The sequence below is a fragment of the Chionomys nivalis genome, chromosome 8 (assembly GCF_950005125.1).
Source record: "Chionomys nivalis chromosome 8, mChiNiv1.1, whole genome shotgun sequence".
NCBI lineage: Eukaryota > Metazoa > Chordata > Mammalia > Rodentia > Cricetidae > Chionomys > Chionomys nivalis.
In genome coordinates, this window is record NC_080093.1 from 54,567,837 (window position 1) to 54,590,621 (window position 22,785).

Consider the following 22,785-nt stretch of genomic DNA (forward strand, 5'->3'; position numbering starts at 1 on the left):
GAAAACAGTTGGGGGTAGCTTACTGGTTCAGAAGTTTAGTCCATTATCATCATGGCAGGAAGCAAAGCAGTGTGCCAGCAGACATCATGCTGGAGAAGGAGCAGAGTTCCACATTTGGATATCAGCGACACCGGGCCTGGCTTGTGCTTCTGAAGCCTCAAAGCCCATTCCCCAGTGATACACTCCAGTCAACAAGGTCACGTTTACTCCAACATGGCCACAGTTCCTAATATTGCCACCCCTATGAGCCTATGGTGGACATTTTTGTTCAAATCTCCACACTGGGTAAGACTGTAAGATCCAGTGAGAACATAGGGTGGGCCACAGACTCCAGTCACAACATGGTAAAGCCTTAGGCCACAGTGAGAACCTATAGAAGGTTTTAGGTTCGATTGAAAAACTGAAGAAAACCTTATGCCACAATGAAATATCAGAAATCACTGAGGATCACAGTGAAAACCTGGAGAAGGCCTTAGGCCTCAAGGGGACTTTGTGGAAGGCCTTAGAGCACAGTGAGGCCTGTGAAATACTTTTTTTTTTTTTTTTTTTTTTTTTACTTTTCATGCTTCTTTTTAATAATGACAAGCCTGTGCCACAGCTCCAATACACGACTCACAATCAGTCTTTCCACAGGGGAACAGTCTCCTCCCTGATGCCCTCTTTGGTCACAATGCAGATCCTGAGGGCATCGCCAGTGTACATGTCCCTCTCAGCTGCAGAAATGAAGACATCCTTCACCAGCCGCATAGCTCTGTCCAGAGACAGGGGCACGTGGTCCACATTCTGCATATTTTTGAAACCAACCTGGTTGTCAAGCAGAGGCTGCAGCATGGCACTTGCTGAGCCCCCAGCCTTGAAGGAGTCTCTCTGGCAGGAGCCCACTGGGTCAAAGCTATACACAGCTCCCTTTCCTTCTTCATCCAGTCCACTGATGATGTTGTAGACATAGTACGGGAAGAAGCGCCGTGAGTAGAGGATGGTGGAAAGCACCGCAGCAATCGCCCCGGCTGTCATGGCCTTGTTATTGGAGTGCTTGTACATCTTTAATCTTGCTTCAATAATCTTCGTCAGAGTAAGACAATCTCCATGAAAACCACTGCAGCCAATGACTGTTTTGTCTGTTAGTTTATAACATTTGGGGCTATCTCGGGTATGAATTGAAAACCCTTCACTCAACCGAGTGTCTGAAGCAACAATGGAAAAATCTTCTCCAGCAATTGCCAATACAGTACCTCCATTGAAGGCGTAAGGCGAGAACCGCAGGTGCGCGGGGCCGGTGGAGCCCTGAGCCCTCATTGCCAGCTCTTAGTCGAAGTCCCGGTAAGCGGCCATGGCGAGCATCCCTCCCGAATCCTGCTGTCTCACGGCAAGATGGCCGCCGGCCCTGTGAAATACCTTTAATCTAGTCAGAACTTGTTGAAAATTTTAGGCTCCAGTGAAACCTGGTGGGGGGGGGGGCTGGATAGATGGCTCAGCGGTTAAGAGAAGTACTTGCTCTTTCAAAGGTCCTGAGTTCAATTCCCAGCAACCACATGTGATCTGGTGTCCTCTTCTGGCCTGCAGGCATACATGCAGATAGAATACTGAGAATACTGTACACATAATAAATAAGTAAATCTTAAAAAAAAAAAAAGATCAGAGTTCTTAAAAAGAAAAAAGAAAAGCTGATGAGGGCCTAAGTCTCTTTGAGACTTTAGAGAGGGCCTTAGATCTCATTGAGAACCTGGAGAAGGTCTTAAGCCTAAGATAGAAACTTCCGGAAGTTTAAGCCACAATAAAAATATGGGGTGGGGGAAAAGTATTTAGACTCAATGAATTCCTTTTGAAGTACTTGTAAGCCTGTGAGAACTTAGGAAATTTTTCAGAGATTAGTGAAACCCTTTGTTATACCTTAAAATCCAACAAAAATTTTGACAAGTCTTTATGAACCAGTGAAAATATTAGGAAGGCCTTAGCCCATAGTGGCACCTTGTGAAGGCCTTAGCCCTCAGTGAGAACCTTAAGAACAAGAAGGCCTTACACACCTGTAAGAATCTGAGAAGGCCTCAGGCACCTGTGACTGTCTGGGAACTAAACCCAGTGATAATCTGGGGGAGGCACTAGGCTCCAGTTAGGACCTGGTGAATCTTTAAGACACAGTGACAATATGGGAAACTCCTAAAGCCCCATTGAGTCCCCAAGGAATTCCAAAAATTCCAGTGAAAACCTGTATAAAAATTTAGGCCAGAATGAGATTGTGTAGAAGGCCTAAGCCCTCAACATGACTTTGAAGAAGGTTTTAGATCCAAGTGAGAACTTGGAGAAGCCCTTTAGGCGCAGTAAGAACCTGTAGAATGTTTTAGGCACTAGGGAGACAATGTACAATATTTTAGGTACTGGTGAGAAGCTGTAGAATGTGTAAGGCCTCAGTGAGAACCAGGGAAAGGGCTTAGGCCAGTGAGAAGCTGGCCAAGGTTTTAAGACCCACTGGGAATATAGAGAAGGCCTTAGACCCCATTGGCAACGTGAAAAGGCCTTCAGCCATAGTGAGAACTTGCAGGAGTTCATAGACACCAGAAAAAATCTGGTAAAGTCTTAGGCTCCAGTGACAACCTAGGAAGGCCTTTGGCCCTAATGATAGCCTATGAAATGCCTTAGATCACAGTGTGAACCTTGGGAAGAACTTAGGACTTATTAAGTCTTTTGGGAAGCCCTTAGATTGAAGTTAGAATGTGGAAAAAGCCTGAAGTCCCAGAGAGAATCAGAAGAAGGTCTTAAATATCAGTGAATACCTAAAGAAGTCAGAAGAGCTCAATGAGACTTTGGAGAAGGCCTTTATTCACAATGAAAATCTGTAAGATGTTTTAGGGCACAGTGAGAACATGGGAAAGCCTTCAGACTCAAAGAAAACCTGCTAAAGGCCTTCTAGAACCTGTGAATGATTGGAAAACTTTCTAGGCACAAGCAAAACCCCTGGCTAAAGCAACACTGAGAACCTGGGCAAGGACTTAGGTAGCAGTGAGAACCTGGAGAAGTCCCTAAGCACCAGTGAGAACCTCTAAAAATTTTTGGGATAGTGGGGACCTAGGGAAGGTCTGAGGCCTCAATAAAACTTTGGAGAAGTCCTTTGATCACAATGAGAAACTTCAGAAGACCTTAAGCCTCCTTGAAAATGTGCAAATAGTTTTAGGCCACAATGAGAACATGTGGAAAGACTTCAGACCCAGTAAAAACATATAAACAACTTTATAGAACTTGAGGAAATTTTTGGGCCCCATTGAGTCCCTGGGTAGTGCTTTTGGCTCCAGTGAGAATTTAAAATTCAGTGAGAACATTGGGAATGCTTTAGACTCCATAAACTATCTAGGCCCTAATGAGAACCCATGGAAGTCCAATAAGAATCTGGGAAGACCACAGGTAAGAATGAAAATCTTGGAGTGCCTTAGGACCAGATGATAACCTAGAAAAAGGCCTTAGGCCCCAGTTACATCCTGAGAACGCATTAAGACCCAGTAAGAACATGGGTAAAACCTTAGGCCGGATTGAGACCCCAAGGAATGTTTTAAGCTCCAGTGAGAACCTGTAGAAGGTTTTAGGCCACAATGAGAACTCTGTCCTGCCAGCTCCCAAATAGCCACAGGAAGACTTATTATTAGTTATGAAAGCTCAGCTAATAGCTTAGGCTTGTTTCTAACTAGCTCTTATAACTTAAACTAATCCATCTCTATTCATTTATTTTCTGCCACTGTGGCCTAAAACCTTCTCTAATATCTCCTCCAGGCCTCAGGGCTTCCTTGGCTTCTCACTAGAGCATAAGTTGTCCTAGGTTCCCACTGTGGCTTAGGGTCTTGTCCAGGTTCTAACTACTGTATAAGGCTTTGGTCAAAGAGAATTATTATTTAGAGAATTCCACAGGTTGTGATTTCCACTGGGTTCTAAGGCCTTTCCGGGCTGTCATTGGGTCTTAAAACCTTGCCCTGGTTCTCTCCGGATCTTAAGAACAGGGCTGTGTTTAGACCCAAACGTCTGTCCAGGTTCTCACTGGGTTAAAAAGGCCCTCACCAGGTTTGCTCTGGGCCTGCAAATGTCAAAGCAGTTGTCACTTTGCTCTCCAGCATTCCTCAGCTTCTCAATGGGGCTAAAGGCCTCCTCCAAAGTCTCACTGAGGTCCAGTCTGCCTGCTTTCCCCAGGTTCACACTTGAACATGAAACCTACAGATTCCCACTGGGGATCCAGGCCTTTTCAGTTTCTCACAACAACCTAAGGTCTTCCTAAAACGCTCAACAAGGCCTAAGTCTTTCTCAAAATTTTCACTAGAGTCTAAGGAATTTCACCATCTTTCCTTGGAGCCTAAGACCTTCCCAAGTTTTCATTCATTGTAGAATGTTTTTGTACTCTGTAAAGATATGTCACTCTGATTGGTTTAATAAAAAACTGAACAGCCAATAACTAGGCAGGAATTCCAAGTATAGAAGATGCTGGGAACAAGAATGGGAAGAACAGTGGAGATGGGAAAAGACACAGAGGAAGCAGAAAAGCAGGATGGACAGACCACAAATGAGGTGACCAAGCCTTGGGGCAGCATATAGATTAATAGAAATAGGTTAATTTAAGTTTTAAAAAGCTAGCTAGAAAAAAGGCTAAGCTATTGGCCAAGCTTTCATAATTAATAACAAGCCTCTATGTCATTGTTTGGAAGCTGGTGGGAAAGAGGAAAAACTTATTAACTCACTGGTGTCTGAGGGTTTCTGCAGGTCTTCACTCAGGCCTTAGACCTCCCAGGTTGTCCATGGGATCTGAGGCCTTCCCTGTATTCTCAGGGAGTCTTACAATGTTGTCCATTCTCACTGGAGTCTATGGCCTTGCTCTCAATAGAGACTATAACACTCCACAGTGTCTCAGTGTGCTCTTAAACATGTTTCATCTTCTTCCTGGGGCTTCAAGGAGCCTACAAGTTCTCAGTGGGCCTAAAGGTTTTTCCTAATTCAAACTCAATATCCAGAATGTCACATTGAGGCCTTAGATCTTCTGCAAGGTATGGCTAGGGGCTAAAAACTTCTCCAGGTTTTCATTTGAGCTTCTGGTATTGTTCAGGGTCTTAACCGACCTATGGTCTTTCCCATGTTCTCTCTGAGCCTGAAAGCTTCCCACAGCTCTGACCTGGCCCTAGGTCCTATGCAAGGCTATAACTGGGACCTAAGTCTTCCCAGGTTTTCCATGGGAACTAAAGTCTCCCCAGATCATTATTGTCTAAGGCATTCCTAGATAGTCACAGGGGTCTATGACTTTCTGCATGTTCTCACAGGGTCTGAATGCCCTATCATACTTTTCTTTGGATGACAAAGCATTTACTGGGGTCTCACTGAGCCTACAAAATTTCCCAGTTTCCTACAGGTTCTATAAGAACTCGATATATTGTTACTGGTTCTGAATGTGCTCCCATGTTCTCACTGTGCCCTCAATGTTCTGCTGCTCCCACTGGTGCATAAGGCCTTCTCCAGGTCCTCAGTGAGACCAAAGGCCTTCTCCAGAGTCTCCTAAAGACCTTCAGTCTTTCCCAGGTCCTCACTGAAGTAGAAAACATCCTAATAATTCTTGTAGGGATACAAAGCCTTCTCCAAAGAAAAGTATGATAGGGCATTCAGACCCTGTGAGAACATGCAGAAAGTCATAGACCCCAGTCTCCCTGAGACTGTTCTCATTCCCCAGGTTCACACTGGAACCTTAAACTGTCTACATATTCTCTCCTGGACTCCATTCTCAAGTTTATCGCTGTGACCTAAGGTCTTTCTGAAACACTTAATGGGGCCTAAGGCTTTCCTAAGGTTTACATTGAGTATGAAGAATTATAGGATATCACTGGAGACTAAAGCCTTCCTCCTGTGCAGTCCCTGGAGGCTAAGACATTCCAAGATCCTCACTGGTGTTTCAGAAAGACCTTAGGTCAGAATAGTCTCAGGGTGAAGGTGAAGGCGTAAGTCACAAACAATCCCACGCTAGTTTGGAATTATGATTAATATAATGGTTATTTATTTAAAGGGGAAAAAAACTTACAGATCACCATCCCAGACAACAGCCCTCTGCGCAATCAGGAAGGGAGTCTAGTGGCTGGAAGTGGAGCAGGAAGTTAGAGAGCGGGAGGAGGGAAGTGGCCGCTTTTTAAAAGGGAGAGAGACCACTCCCCAATGGGCTGCTATCTCAGCGGCTACTGGCTGGAGGAGCGGAAGGACCTCCTGCAACATCCAGGAGACACTGAAGGAGGCCTTTAGCCCCTTTGAGAAGCTGAGGGATGTTGGAGGGCACAGGGATAGCAGGTGTAAGGTTTGCACGCCCAGTAAGAACCTAATGAGGACCTTTTTGACCATATGAGAACCTGGGAAATACTTTGGGTCCAAGAACAACCCTGCTCTTAGGATCCAATGGTAACCTGTGAAGGGCTTATGCCCCAGTGAAAACTGCAACCTGTGGAATTCTCTAAGCCACAGTGCTCTTTGGTCAAGGCCATGGACAGCAGTGACAACCTAGAGAAATCCCTGAACCCCTGTGGGAACCTCTAGAAATCTTGGGGGCTCAGTGAGAGGCCAAGGAAGCCCTAAGTCCTCAGTGAGATGCTGGAGAAGGCTTAGGTTACAGAGGGAACAAGAGAAGGTGTTAAGTCCCAGTTAAACCCTGCAGAAAGGTTGAATCCACAGTGAGAGCATAGTGATGGCCTTAAGACACACTCAAAAACTGTAGAAGGCCTTAAAAGAATTTGTGAGAACTTAGGGAAAATTTAGGCCTCGATGAGGCTCTGGGTGATGCTTTAGGCTCCAATGAGAAGAGAAGGCCCAATGAAAATCTGGAGAAGACCATTGACTACTTGGAAAGGTTTCAAATGCCTGTAAAGTCTGGGAAGACCTCAGATCAGGATGAAAACTTTGGAAGGCCTAAGGACCAGTTGAAAATTTTGGAAATTACTTAGGCCCCTGTGACATCCTGGGGAAGCTGTGAGGCACAGAGAGAGCATGGGGGAAACCTGAGGCCCCACTGAGTTCCTGAGGGAAGCCTTAAGGTCCAGTGTAGTAAGATTTTTCTCCAGGTGGCCAGCTCACCCTCCCCCAAAAAATGACAAAGAGACTTCTTATTAATTATGAAAGTGTGGCCTATAGCTTAAGTTTGTTCCTAACTAGCTTTTATACCTTAAATTAACCCATTTCTATCAATCTATGTTTTATCTATCACACAGTGGTACCTCTCCTATCTTGCACCTCCCGTTTCTTCTCTATGTCTCCTGGCATCTCCTGTGCACCTAGATTCCTCCTACTCTTCCTTACTCTCCTTGGAAGTCCCACCTATACCTCCTGCCTAGCTATTGGCCATTCAGCTTTTTGTTACACCAATCACAGCAATACACCTTCACACAATGTACAAACATCCCACAACACTCCAGTGAGAACCTTGCAATGGTTTTATGCCACAGTGAGCATCTCTGGTTTCTCTAAGGTCTTGACAGCACCTCCCAAGGCCGTAGATCCAGGTGAGAATGTGGAGGCCTTTGGTTACAGAGAGAACTTGTGGAGGATTCAGTGTTGCTGTTTGGTTCACAGGGTTCGTGGAAGAAATAGGGTCACTCCTGAATGAATTATGACTTTCCTGCAGCAAGGGAGCCAGTTTCTGGTTAACTGAGTGTTGCTTTGCAAGAGGCCTTTTATTTTTAATGTTATACAATTTACATCTTAGCAAGCCAATTTCAGCATACCAAAACCTCTTCTCTGATGCTTCCCAAATAAATGCCAAAGCCATTTTCATTCAGGATATCTCAGTTTTTTGTGTCCTCCTACAACCAAGTTTTGCATAGACTTCGAACCTTTCAGGATAAACTCAGGTAAGATTTGCATACTTTAAACAGAGGGTATCGAACACAAAAGCTAACAATCACAAAAGCAGATGGTGCCTGGGTGCTAACACTCTGGAATACAAGCCAGCAGCAACGCTCTGTGGGAACTCTTTCTTCTGTTTAGGCTACAATTAAATATGTTGGAGATTATGTAGCCTTATAGTAACTACAGCCATTTTATTGTTTCATTTTATAATATTACACAAGTAAGGCAAAATACATTTTAAAAACAATAAAGTTATTTCTGTAAGAACAGGGATAACAATTGCTAAAGGAAGAAATACAACAAAGTGATTTCCAGGGTTGGACAAGACGAACGTGTCTGCAAGGCTTTCCACAGCATCCGTTCCTGTCACATCATATAATCCTTTTTTAAAAGTTTCCTTAAGTTCTTGCTGTGAATCATAAATCATTTCAGAAGAATCAGGATGAATCATCAAAGGCATTTTAATCTTTTCCCAGTCATTCTTGCGATTATTGAACCTTCAAGGTGCGATACATTAGAATGTAACATTCCAATCACATTTTTTTTTTCAAAAGGTTCTACATTTTATTACTGGAGAAACCACTCCCAACTTAAACAGGATTAAGTCTCCAAGTTGAAAATGTTGAACTTCATCTTGTAACACTCATCAAGGATCACGATTCATCATAAATTGTCTTGCCATTCATTGTTGACTCTTTACAGACCCAGCTTCGTTCTCCTCCAGTGTCTTCTCTTGGAGTTGTACCTGATTTTGTTGCCAGTTTTCATCCGAATCCACTGAGGAATAGGGCGATTTTGCTTTTGTTTCTTAGCCAGGAATCGCTTGATTCTGAAAGTCTTGTGAGAAGACATGGCGAGAAGCCTAGGCGGGCAGGTGGCGCACGATGGCGAAGGAAAGGCGAAGAGAAGGCTCCGACCGGAAAAACGCGATTCTCCAATCACATTTTTTTTTTATTTTTATGGTTTATTTAACTTTATTTTATGTGCATTGGTGTGAAGGTGTCAGATCCCCTGGAACTGGATTTTCAGACAGTTGTGAGCTGCCATGTGGGTGCCTTGAGAAGAGCAGTCAGTGCTCTTAACCGCTGAGCCATCTCTCCAGCCCCTCTCCAATCACATTTTAATTGTATCCGTTTCCTCCATATTTCTAACTGACCTTCCAATGATTTAACAGCTTGTCTCAAATCAGCTATTTCATTAACGATCTCACTATTTATTTGATTTTGTTGAGTCCAAAGTTCTGTAGAATGTTTATGCCATCTCTAATGAACTCGGCAGTTTGGATTTCTTCACGAATTGCGAGTCCAGCCATTGTAGCAGCAGCAGCCAGTGCAATAATTCCCGTTACCACAGCAATACCAATCCAAGCACTTGATGAGCTCTTCTTTTTTAAAAAATATATATATATATATTTATTTATTTAGTATACAGCATTCTACCTGCATGTATACCTGCACACCAGAAGAGGGCACCAGATTTCATCATAGATGGTTGTAAGCCATCATGCAGTTGCTGGGAATTGAACTCAGGACCTCTGGAAGAGCAACCTGTGCTCTTAACCTCTGAGCCATCTCTCCAGCCCTGATGAGCTCTTCTTAACACTCTTCCAGTGAGCTTATGTACTAGAATCATCACAGGTGAGTCTTGCCATGGCCTTGACTCCTTTGCCAGTAGCCAGACTTCTGTCCTTGCTCCAAGAATGTATAAACTTTCAGAGGTTACATTTAAAGACATTCTAGAATTAACACAGGTATGAAGAACGCAGCACTCACAAGTGATGCTGTAATAATTATGGTGGCACTGGACACCCTTCAGTAACAAATAAGGTAATGGTACACATGCCATAAAGGGGTGACTTTGATTTACTCTAAAAGGCAAAGTATACTTATCAACCTTAATGTTTAATTTTCCTTTACATGCTTTAAGGGGGTATAGGCACTTGCTGATTTCCTCTGGTTAGTCTGAACTGAATTGACAAATTGCAGGAGAGAACCTGGTATCCCAACTTCATGCCACTGAATAGGTTCATTAGCAGTAGAATTAATTTCTACTGTTTTATTTTAACAATATCTGTGCAATCTTAATTCTGAGGGAGAATATTTTCCTTTAGGGAACCATATGGGCTCCAGTTGATGATGTCCCCACAGGAGATATTAGTTAGCACTGCAGGGATATTAGTTAGCACTGCAGGGATATTAGTTAGCACTGCAGGGATATTGGTTAGCACTGCAGGGATATTAGTTAGCACTCTTACTTTGTTGCTAATGTACCAGTCAGATTCCCACATTTCAAAAAAAGTAGGTTTATGGAACTTGTAACATTAATCTCCTGTCCTCTAAATCCAGATGCATGAAGCACATAAAACTTATGGTAATCCTGCTTATTATTAACTACAGATAATCAACCTTGAGAGGTTTTAAACATTGAATTCCATTTGCCATACAAATAGGAATTCCTTGTACTACCATCGTCTAATTTATGATTTCCTTACCTTCCTCCATAGGCTTAGCAGGTCCTCAGTTGTTATAAGGATCAGATAGCCAAGAAGATTCACTAACCACCACAGGGATATCCTTATCTCCCCAACTTACTCCTATGTTAATTGGATGATTGGTCCCTATTACCTTGTAGCATTCAAAGGTTTCCCAACAAGTGGAACTACTGCCTCCCCTTGGTCACACAAACTCTTAAGCTGTCTCCACACGGGTGAATCAGATGTCTACTTCAAGGGCCTTTTGCATTCTTTCTTTCTCAGGATCATGTCGCTCATATCAGCAGCCAAAGCATCCAAGAGACTCCTCTTGCTCATGTCAGCTTTTTTACCAATTTTGATGAAAACAACAACTTTTTGTCTCCTGCAAAAACATAAGACTGTCTTTGGCCCCATCTTAATGCCATCCCTGGTGCCCATTCTGATGTTGAAACATTCTCATAATACACAGGCTGACTCAATTCAGCAGTTTGTTCCACAATCCAATACCTTTCAGCACCTGTAGTCCCTGCTTTATTAACACTTAAAATTTAAAAGTAAAGCATTAATCTAACCCCCTTCTGTTTAAAAAGTATCTCTTTTAGAGTGTGATTATATTTTTCAAAAATTGTCCTATATGATTTTACAGTATCCCTGTAATGTGCTTTATGTTATAATGTGCAAAAAATATTTTATTTTATTGGAAACATAAGCTGGGCATTATAAGTTTTAATTTATATTGATGTGCCCATTATAGTCATTGCCTCTAATACACGTATAATTGTAGAATCAGCCTTTTCAGAACTTAAGCCAGATGTCCTTTGAAATCCAGAGTATATATCAGTGATATGATAAATAAATTTTACTTTTTTAGATTCTGTTAAATGAAATACAACTGTTTGCCAAATTTCATTTTTAAATGTACCTTAAGGATTACTTTCAGCAGGTAAAAGAACTTGATTATACAAAGAACAAACAAGATTTTTTTAATAATTTATTTAGCTTATTGCCAGGTAATGGAAATTTTTCCTTTAAGCCTTTATTATTTTGTGTATGTGTGTTGGTACACTTTCTTTTTTTTTCTCTTTTTAATTGATTTCATTGAGCTCTACATTTTTCTTTGCTCTCCTCCCTGCCTCTCCTCTCCCCTCCCCTCCAACCCTTTCTCATGGTCCCCATGCTCCCAATTTACTCAGGAGAGCTTGTCTTTTTCTACTTCCCATGTAGATTAAATCCATGAATGCTTTCCTTAGGGTCCTCATTTTTGTCTAGGTTCTCTTGGGATCATGATTTGTAGGCTGGTTTTCTTTGCTTTATGTTTAAAAGCACTTATGAGTGAGTACACATGATAATTGTCTTTCTGGGTCTGGGTTACCTCACACAATATGATGTTTTCTAGCTCCATCTATTTGCCTACAAATTTTAAGATGTCATTATTTTTTTCTGCTGTGTAGTACTCCATTGTGTAAATGTATCACATTTTCCTTATCCATTCTTTGGTCGAGGGGCATTTAGGTTGTTTCCAGATTCTTGCTATGATAAACAAACCTGCTATGAACATAGTTGAGCACATGTCCTTATGGCACGGTTGAGCATCCTTTGGATGTATAGCCAAAAGTGGTATTGCTGGGTCTTGAGGAAGGTTGTTTCCTAATTTTCTGAGAAATTGCCATACTGATATCCAAAGGAGCTGTACCAGCTTGCACTCCCACCAGCAATGCAGGAGTGTTCCCTTTATCCAACCTCTACAGCATAAGTTGTCATCAGTGTTTTTGATTTTGGCCATTCTTACAGGTGTAAGATGGAATCTCAGAGTTGTTTTAATTTGCATTTCTCTGATGACTAAGGATATTGAGTATTGCCTTAAGTGTCTTTCAGCCATTTCAGATTCCTCTGTTGAGAGTTCTCTGTTTAGGTCTGTACTCCATTTTTTTATTGGATTTTGTGTTCTTTTGATGATCAATTTCTTGAGTTCTTTGTATATTTTGGAGATCAGACCTCCGTCTGATGTGAGATTAGTGAAGATCTTTTCCCATTCTGTAGGCTGTTGTTTTGTCTTGTTGACCGCGTCCTTTGCTTTACAGAAGCTTTTTAGTTTCAGGAGGTCCCATTTATTAATTGTTTCTCTCAGTGTCTGTACTACTGGGGATATTTAGGAAGTAGTCTCCTGTGCCAATGTGTTCAAGTGTACTTCCCACTTTCTTTTCCATGATGTTCAGTGTGACTGGCTTTATGTTGAGGTCTTTGATCCATTTTTACTTGAGTTTTGTGCATTATGATAGATATGGGCCTATTTTCATTTTTCTACATGTTGCTATCCAGTTATGCCAGCACCACTTGTTAAATATGCTTTCTTTATTCCATTTTATATTTTTTGCTTCTTTTTCAAAAATCAGATGTTCGAAGGTGTATGGATTAATATCCGGGTCTTCAATTTGGTTCCATTAGTTTTCCTGTCTGTTTTTATGTTAATACCAGGTTAAGCCTTTATTATTTACATGATGGTTCTTATAAAATTCTGAAGGCTCCAACACATTTCTGATCAGTTTCTTCATTTCCTTTTGCTAATGTCCTAGACAATCCAATATGAGACCCAATCTGCGTGGTATATAGTGGATAATTTCTGTCCTGGATTGCTTGTTGTAGTTGCATGAGTAACAAAGTTAATTCTGAATTATCAGAAATAACTTCAGCAGTTTCTATATGCAACACAACCCCTTTTGTATATTGAGAATCAGTGATTATATGAAGAGATTCAGTAAAGTCTAATGAAACCATTAGAAAGCCATATAACGCTGGTGTTTTAACAGAAGCATATGGACTTTGCATTACGTTACTTATGTTTCTTGCTATATAACCAGCCATTTATAATTTATTTGTGTCAGTATAAAATGTAAGAGTCCCAGAAATCAGTGTTTTTTGGTTTTTTTGTTTTGTTTTGTTTTGTGGGGTTTTTGTTGTTGTTGTTGTTTTTGCTATGCAGGGAAGAGTCCATTCAGTGTTTTTTATCAATTGAAGCCACTTACTTTTCAGATATTTGTTTTTAATTTCCCCTAAGAAATTGCTACAAGCTCTTTGCTAATCACCACTAATCACCCACAATTGCATACTTTCAGCATTTGTATAGGATTCTTCAATCTCAGCCGGATCCATTCCTCACAATGGATGACGTCTTAATCTTCCCTTTATAATTAATTTAGAAACCTTTTCTATATAGGCTTTTAACATTTTACTCTATTTGCAAGCTAGGAAATCCATTCTAAAATATTATCTTCCTTTTTCATAATGAGTCCAATAGGGGCATGGGTAGAAGGTAAAACAATTGAAATATATACGGTTGTGAGATATATAATCAGTTTACATAGGTATTTTGCTATTTTTGCCTATTTGGGCCAATTTTGTTTCTGCTTCAGCTATTAATTATCTTGGAGTGTTTAAGTCTGAGTTACCTTAAAAAATTTAAAACAAATTACTAAATTCTTGAGTAGTCAGTTCAATAGTAGGCTCCAGTCAGTTGATATCACCCAATAAGTTTTTAAAATCATTAAGAGTGTGAAATTTATCTCTTCTAATCTGTACCTTTTGTGCCTAGATTCTCTGTTCAGTTATTTTAAATACTAAATAATGAAGAGAATCTCCTCCTTGTATTTTTATGAAAAAAAAATTGTAATCCCCAACAGGGTAAAATTTCTTGTAGTACATTAAACATTCTTTGTAAGGTATCGATATTAGAAACAGCCAATTAAGTAACATTCATATAATGGTAAATAATGGGTTGAGGAAATTGTTTATAAATCATTTCCAGTGGCTGATGCACAAAATATTGACATGTAGTTAGACTCTTTAACATTCTTTGAGCAACGGTTTTCCATTGCTATCTCTTTACAGGCTGGGCATTATTATAAGTAGGCATTATAAAACATTTTTTTTTCTCTTTCTTGTTCTTCTTGTAAAAGTATAGTGAAGAAACGGTCTTGTAAATCAATAACTATACTAGGCCAATCTTTAGGTAATAAAGAAGGTAAAGGCATTCTGCCTGTAAAGATCCCATAGGTTGAATTGCTTTATTTACAGCTCTCAAATCAGTTAGCACACTTCATTTTCTAGATTTCTTTTTTATTACAAATACAGGAGAATTCCAAGGGCTAGTAGTTTTCTCAATGTGCTCAGAATCTGTTTTTTTTTTTTTAACTAGTTTTTCAAGTGCCTATAATTATCTTTAGTTAAGGGCCACTGCCCCACCCACACAGGCTTATTAGTTAGCCTTTTTAAAGGCAGAGCAGTTGGGTTACCAGCAGTGGCCCCTATTCCAAATTTGAATAGCCACTTTCTATTTTGTCCTGCTGTTGAGCAACCTATATAGCCTGTGATTATCACTGATAATTCTCTCCAATACCTTTCTCAAGAATGTATCCCATATTAACATCTTTTTATGAGCTGTTTTTGAAATTGTAGGAATACCAATTGGAGCTCCCCCGTTGTTGTAACAAATCTCTCCCCCATAAATTTATGGCTGAATTAGTCATGGAATGCTTTAATATCCCTACTTATCCTTCAGGTCCTATACATTTAATCCATTCTACACTTTGTTTCACCTGAGATAATGTTCCAATGCCTAAAAAGCAAGTAGAGATTTCTTGGAAAGGCCGATTGGGATTCCAAGATTCTTGAGAAATTATAGATACATCAGCTCCAACATCCTTCAAACCTTCAGTCTCAATGTCATTTTCTTGAAATTTTAGCTTTGGCTTCTCATCATTAATAACAGTTTGCCAAATACTTTCTCTTCGGTACTTCCTAAACCTCTGTCCTACATATTGGAGCTGCTTTACCTTTAAGACATGGAAGCAATAAGAGTTGAGCAGTTCTACCACCAGCTTCTCTCTGCGTGGTCCTTTCCACATAAGCCGTCTATAAAAGCATTAAAGCAATCTCTATAGAATTTTAAGAGATAACTTCAGACAATACCCTTGGAATATTTTTATAAAACCTTAAAAAGAGGATCCTTTTATGTAGATTCCCAAGTAAGATGTTAATGTGACTTACCAACTATTAACAGTGTGGAACAAACAATTTACCTATATTTTATTTATTACTAAAATGATTTTTGTAGGTTCTTTATCAGGAAGAGATTATTTCTGAGATCTTAGCAGCCAGATTATTAAATAAGATAACAACCTGCTCTGTTTTAAGTAAATGTTACATTTTATAGAATTTAACCTAGAGTTTCCAGAAAGCAACTTAAAGAGAAAAGCCAAACCCTCAACAATAAAAAGACAAGAGCATACCCAAAAATATAGTTTAAAATCATGAATTTTGCTCTTTCAGTTAATTTGCTATGAAAATTAAATGTTTATTTAAACATTAATCAGACAATCAAGAGAAGATGGGGGCTGGAGAGATGGCTCAGTGGTTAAGAGCACTGACTGCTCTTCCAGAGGACCTGCGTTCAATTCCCAGCACCCACATGGCAGCTCACAACTGTCTGAAGATCCAGTTCCAGGGGATCTGACACCCTCACACCAATGCACATAAAATAATAAAAAGTTAAATAAACCATAAAAAATAATTTTTAAAAAAAGAGAAGATAACATACTTCATACAATGAATGACTAAAACTCCTGTAAATTTAAACAGCATTGGCTTAGTATTTATAATTAATATGCCCGATTGTGATTTTTTTTTCTAGAAGTTGGGCTTGTTTTAATTTATTTTCTTCCATGAAGGGACCATTGATAATGAGTTATTTCCACTATTTGGGAAAAATAGCAAGTATTTCCTATGAAGGGATCTTTAGTGTTGAGTTATTCCTGCTCCGAGGGAAAAACAAAAAACATTTAAACAAAAATCAAGCAAATAAACAACAAGAAAATCTAAATTCTTGTAAGGCCGTGCTAGCTCAGGCTGCAGCAGTGAGGCCTCCCCATCATTTTTCATCTCAGATGCCGCTGCTCTGTGACGGTGGGCCCTTGGCTGAAGGAACTGACAGACAGTGTGCAACCAGAGAGTCCTGAGTTCCAGCTAACCTAATTTCTTTCTTTTATTGGAAAGAACCTTATTCCTTCCTCTGTTCCTACTTGGAAGAGTTTTTTTTTCTTTTCTTTATTTTTCATTTATGGGGCCTATTTATTTTTAGGCCTTGATTAAACATTTTCCCTTCTTCTACCCAGAATTTTTTTTTATTAAACAATTCCCTTTTTTCTACTATGGAGGGACATTTTCCTTGATTTATTATTTGTCTCAGGAGTCATTTTATTGGTTGCTCCTGAGATGGGGCGTTTAAATTCCCCATGACCCCGCCACATCCTGGAGCCCCCCTATCCTGAGAGCACGTGTTTCCCTCCAGTCCTGCAGCATCTGGAGCTCTTTAATCTCCAGCCCCAGCACATGGGCACCAAGTGCTAGTGTTCGGTTTCACATAGGTCTGTGGAAGAAACAGTCACTCCAGGGGGAATTTGGGCTTTGCTGCAGCAGGGGAACCAATTTCTGGTGAAATGACTGTCGCTTCGCCAAAGGCTATTCTATTGTTATAAATTTCACAAGTCAGTTTCGCACACCAACACCTATTATCTAAAGCTCACCAAGGAAATGGATGACAAAGCAATGCTCAGTCAGAGGACATTTCGATCAAGTTCTGTACAGATTTTGAACCTTTTAGGAAGAACTCAGATGTTGTTTGACTTCCTTTGGACTGCCAGCTCCTACATAATGACACAGAGGATTCTAATTAATTACGAAAGCTTGACCTTAGTTTAGGCTTGTTCCCAACTAGCTCTTATAAATTAACCCATTTATATTAATCTATATTCTGTCATGTGGCTCATTACCTCTCCACAGCACAGGATGTCCGCTCCCCTCCGCATCTGCCTAGTGAATTTCCCTCAACTCAGATTACTCCCAGAGTTCCTACCTCGCTCTGGAAGTTCCACCTATCCTCTCCTGATCATTCAGCTCTTTAATAAACCAATCAGAAGGTGCCTAGGCAGGCAATGTAAACCAGGATCATATTTTAGCAAAGTGATCAAATATCTTGCAGCACTCGGATAAGAATTACACACTTCAAACAGAGGGTAGTGAACACAAAAGATACCAAGCACAAAAGGCAGATCAAAGCCCACGTGCTGACACTCTGAATAAAAGCAATCTGCAATACTCTGGCAACTCCTGATCTTCTTAAGCCACAGTGAGAAACCGGGAAAGGCCTTACTTAGGCTCTAGTGAGAAGCTGGGTCAAGTTTTAAGACCTAGAGAGAATATGGGCAAGACCTGAGACACCTTTGAAAACTTGGGAAGGCCTTAGGACCCAGTGAAGAGCTGAAATGCCTTAGATACCTGTGAGACCCTTGGAGCTCCTAGTCAGCTCCAGTGAACAACCTGGGAAGGTCTTAGGGCCAAGTGATAACATGGGGGAGGTCTTGGCTCCAGGGAAAACCTGGGGAAAGCCTTAGGCTTCACTGAGAGTTGGGGAGAAGACCTTAGGTCATCATTAGAACCTGGAGAAAACCTTAAGTTCCAGTGAAAACCTGTCAAAGATCTTGGGCTCCAGGAAACACATGTGGAATATACAAACCTTTCAGGAGGCCTTAGATCCCAATGAGGACTTGGAGAAGGCCTTGGGAACAGGTGAGAATCTGCAGAAAGGGTTTTTTTTTTTATTTAAAAAAGAAACTTTTTTCATTTTACATACCAATCCCAGTTCCCACGCCCTCCCCTCCTCCCCTTCCCTCCACTTGCTCCCCCACCCCACCTCCTCAGAGAGGGGAAGGCACATTGCTCTGAGGAAGGTCCAAGGCCCTCCCTACTCTATCTAGGATGAGCAGGGTATCCATCCAAAGAGAATGGGTTCCAAAGACGTCAGTGTAAGCAGTAAGGATGAATCCTGGTACCACTGCCAGTGGCCCCACAGTCTGCCACAGCCATACAACTGTTACCCACATTCAGGGGTACTAGTTTGGACCTGGGCTGTTTCCTTCCCTGTCTGGCTGGAGTTGGTGAGCTTGCATTAGCTCAGGTAGACTGTTTCAGTGGTCTTGATCTCTTTGCTCATACTCTCGCTCCTCCCACTCTTCAGCTGGACTTTAGGAGCTCAGACCAGTGCTCTGATGAAGGTCTCTGCCTCTGTTTCCATCGGCTGCTGGATGAAGATTCTATGGTGATATTTAAGATATTCATCAGTCTGACTACAGGGAAAGGCCAGTTGGGCCCCCTCTCCTCTATTGCTTAGGGTCTTAGCTGGGGTCATCCTTGTGGATTCCTGGGAATTTTTCTAGTGCCAGGTTTCTTGCCAGCCCCATAATGGTTCCCTCAATCAAAATATCTCTTTCCTTGATCTCATCTCTGTTCTTCCTCCATCTCGACTATCCCGTTCCCTCAAGTTCTCCTCCCACCTCTCCTTCTCCCCTCCTCTTCTCCTTCCATCCTCCCTACTCCCTTCACCCCCATGCTCCCAATTTTGTCAGGAAATCTTGTCTGTTTTCCCTTTCCAAGTGGAGCTATATATGTTTTTCTTAGGGTTCACCTTGTTACTTAGATTCTCTAGGATCATGGACTATAGGCTCAATATCCTTTGCTTCACAGCTAGTACTCACTTGTGAGTGAGTACATACCATGTTCCTCTTTCTGGGTCTGGGTTACCTCACTTGGGATGCTTTTTCTAGTTCCTTCCATTTGTACTGCAGAAAGTTCTAAGCAAGAGGGAAAACAAGGAGAAACAATATAGATACAATGAAAATCTAGCAATAGTTTTATTGAATTCATGAAGACTTGAGGATAATTTGAAGCCACAGTGACTCTATGGACCATGCCTTAAGGATACTGAGAGAATGGGGAAAGGTGTTAAGAACAATCAACAAATTGGGAAGACCTTAGGCCCCAGTGAGAACCTGAAGAAGACCTTAGACACTAGTAATGAGTTAGGAATGCCTAAAAGTCAGGGAGAATCTGGGAAAGGCCTCAGGCCTCAAGGAACCATTGAGGAAAGTCTTAGATTGCAGTGAGTGCCTAGAGAAGGCCTCAAGTTCCAGGGAGAAGTGTAAGAAAGCCCACAGCTCCAGTGAGGAAAGGGAAAGAGCTAGGGACTTTAGGAGACATTAGAAAAGGACTCTGTCAGTGAGGACATGGAAAAGTACTCACACCACAGTAGGAACCTGCAGAAAGTTTGAGGGTACAATGAGAACATGGGAAAAGCTGAAGCCCCACTGAACTTCTGAGAAATTCCTTAAGCTCTATTGAGAACCATTAGAAGGTTTTAAGCCACGGTGAGCATCTCAGGCCAAAGAAATGATGGGCCTGACTAAGGCCTTAGATCCAAGTGAGAACACAGAGAAGGCCTTTAGACACATACAGTACTTGTCAAGGGTTAAGTCCTAGAAAGAACCTGAGCAAGGCTTTAGGCACCAATGAGAATCTGGAAGGTCTTAGGCTCCAGTAACAACCAGGGAAGGCCTTAGGCCCAATTAATTACATGAGAAGCCATTAGGCCTGAGTGACTAGCTGGGGGAAAACACTAGGCTTCACTTAAGGAGATGTCCTTAGCTGCATGAGTCCAGAAAAAAACTTAGAATCCAGTGAGAATCTGTTGAAAGTTTTAGACTCCTTTAAGAACCTGCTTGTTGGGGTTTTCTGTCCCGCCTGGTACCCCACAGCCAGCAAGCCCAAAGAAAACCTGAAACCTTCTATAGATTCTCTCTGGGACTCAGGGCTTTTTCCAGTTTCTCTTTGTGCTGTAAGGTCTTCCTGAAACACTCAAGGAAGCCAACCGCTTTCTTGAGATTTTTCACTTGGATCTAAGTAACTTCACAGGTTATATCACTAGAATGTTTTAGATAACAGTGAGAACACACAGAAGGCCCCCAGGCCCAGTAAAAAACTGTCACAGTTCTCATAGACTGTGTGAGAACTTGGGAAAATTTTTATTGCCCCAGTGAGTCCTTGGATAATGCTTTAGCCTTCACTGAGAAACTGGGCAAGGTTTTAAAACCCACTGAGAACATAGATAAGGCCTTAGTCCCCAGTGAATATACAGAGAAGGCTTTAGGTCCCAGTAAGAGAGATGGGGATGCATAAGGCCTCAGTGACACCGAGGAGAGATGCTTAGATATCACTGAGAATGCAGAGCAGCCTTAAGCCAAAATGAGAATGTGGTGGAAATTCTAGGCTACAGTGAGATTGTGCGAAGGTCTTCAGACCCAGAGGGAAGTTTTCACACATCTTATAGAGCCTGTGTGATCTTAGGAAAACTCTGGCTATCCTGAAATCCTGGGAAATGCCTTAGGCTCCATTGAGAACCTAGGCAAGGATTTAACACCATTGACAACCTAGGGAATGCCTTAGACCTCAGTGAGTACTATAGAAGGTTTTAGGTTCTTAGGAGAATCTGGGAATGTCTTAGTCCCCCATAACAACCTGGGTAGGCCTTAGGCCACAATAAGCACCTGTAAAAGGACTTCAAACATTGTGAGCATCTGGGAAGACTTTAGGCCTCAGTAACAATCTGTGAAGGCCTTAGTACCCAGTAATAATCTCCCAAAGGCCTTAAGTTAACTGGAACAGACTTAAGAACCACTAAGAATTTGAGAAAGACCTTAGGCCACATTTAGAACTTAAGGAATACCTTAAACTCCAGTGAGAATCTATAGGTTTTAGGCCATAGTGAGAACCTAGGCAAGCCTCAATGAGAATTTAAGGAAGGTCTTAATGAAAATTTAGGGAAAGCCTTATTTCATAGTGAAAAACTGGAGAACTTAATCCTCAGTGAGAACCTGTAGAAGGTTTAGGTTTAGTGAGATCCTGAGAAAGTCCTAAGACTTCAAAGAAACCTAGAGAAGGCCTTAGAACCCAATGAGAACCTAAAGAATGCCGTTAGCCCCAGTGAGAAGCTGCAAAAGGTGGTAGACCACAGTGAGAGCCTGCCAAAAACCTTAGAGACCCTGTGAGAACTTTGGGAAATATTAGGCAACTTGGAGACCCTGCGTAATGTCTTAGTACCAGTGAGAACCTGGGTAATGTCTTAGGACCAGTGAGAACCTCTAGAAATTTTTAGGCCACTGTGAGAACATGGGGAAGGGCTACAGACCCAGTGAAAACTTCCTGAATGCCTTATAGACTTAGTGAGAATTGTTAGGGCCCAGTAAGACCCTGGGTAATGCCTTAAGCCCCAGTGAGAACCAGAGCTTAAGTTTAAGCTTCAGTGAGAACATGTGAAAAATCTTTAGACCCAGAGAAAATATAAAGGCCTTACAGCCTCTGTGAGAACTTGGAAAAGTTTTAGATAAAACACTGGGGAAAGCCTTAGGCTTCAGTGAAGATATAGAAAAGGTTGGAAGACTCATTGAGAACACGGGGGAGGACGTAGGCCCCAGTGACAACCTGGAAAGATCCTAAGCCACCATAAGAACCTGTAGAATGCTTTAAGCCCCAGTGAGAACCCGGAGAAAGTGTTAGGTCTCAATCATAGTGAGAACCCCCTTTAGACCAAGCTAAAACCTGTAGAAGGTTTTTGGCCATAGTGAGAACATGAGTAAAAACATGTTGAAGGTCTTATAGAACCAGAGTGAACTTGAGAAAAATTTTAGGCTTCAGTGAGACTCTGGGTAATACCTTAGGCTCCTGTGAGAAGCTGGGCAGGGCTTTAAGACCCATTCAGAACCTGGAGAAGACCTTAAGGCCCACTGACAACCTAGGAAAGACATTAGGCCCCAGTGAGAAACTGAAAAAGCTTTAAGAACCAGTGAGAACAAGGGAAAGACCCCGAGGAATGCCTTACAATCCAATGAGAACCTGGGCAAAGATTTTGACTCAGTGAGTGCAGGAAGAAGGCCTTATATACCAGTTAAATCCTAAGAAGACCTGGGGCCCCAGACAGAATCTTTAGAAGGTTTCCCAGGTTGCAGTGAATACCTGGGGAAATGAGATTTTGGTAAAGACCTTGGATACTAGTGAATACATAAGAAAGGCCTTAAGCACCAGTGAGAATCTGGAAAATGCCTTCAGACATAGTGAAGGCATGTTGAAGGTTTTATAAAATAGTGTGAAAGACATTAGGCCCCAGTGAGATCCTGGGTCATACCTTAGGCTCCCGTGAAAACCTGGGCATCGTTGAAGCACACTGGGAACATGGAAAGGACTTGGACCCCAGTCAGTCCCTGAAGAAAGTTTTAGGCACCAGTGAATACCTGGAGAAGACCTAAGGCCTCAGTGAGACTTTGGGAAAGGCCTCAGATACCTATGAAAACGTGGGAAAGGTTTTATGCCAAAATGAGAATGGAGAAGGACACAGTGAAAGCTACCTGAAGGGTCTTTTTAAAGACCCTGGAAGACGTACCAAAACATAATGGGTGCCAGTGAGATACTTGGTAATGCCTTTGTCTCCAGTGAGAATATGGGCAAGCAAGGTTTAAGACATTCTGAAAACACTGGTATGGCCTTAGGTTTTAGTGATAACCTGAGAAGGCCTTAGGCCCAGTGAGAACCTG

The 22,785-nt window shown here is 41.6% G+C and overlaps 2 protein-coding genes across 2 annotated transcripts; both read right to left on the reverse strand.

Moving 5' to 3' along the window:
- Positions 1 to 617: 617 nt before the first annotated feature.
- On the reverse strand, positions 618 to 1,372 carry LOC130880297 (proteasome subunit beta type-1-like). Its single transcript, XM_057779270.1, has one exon. It carries the CDS (start codon positions 1,294 to 1,296, stop codon positions 619 to 621), a length of 678 nt encoding a protein of 225 aa, XP_057635253.1. The 5' UTR covers positions 1,297 to 1,372; the 3' UTR covers position 618.
- A 7,082-nt stretch (positions 1,373 to 8,454) lies between these two features.
- On the reverse strand, positions 8,455 to 8,766 carry LOC130880537 (60S ribosomal protein L39). Its single transcript, XM_057779618.1, has one exon. The coding sequence runs from the start codon at positions 8,692 to 8,694 to the stop codon at positions 8,539 to 8,541; it is 156 nt and encodes a 51-aa protein (XP_057635601.1). The 5' UTR covers positions 8,695 to 8,766; the 3' UTR covers positions 8,455 to 8,538.
- Between the last annotated feature and the right edge of the window lie 14,019 nt (positions 8,767 to 22,785).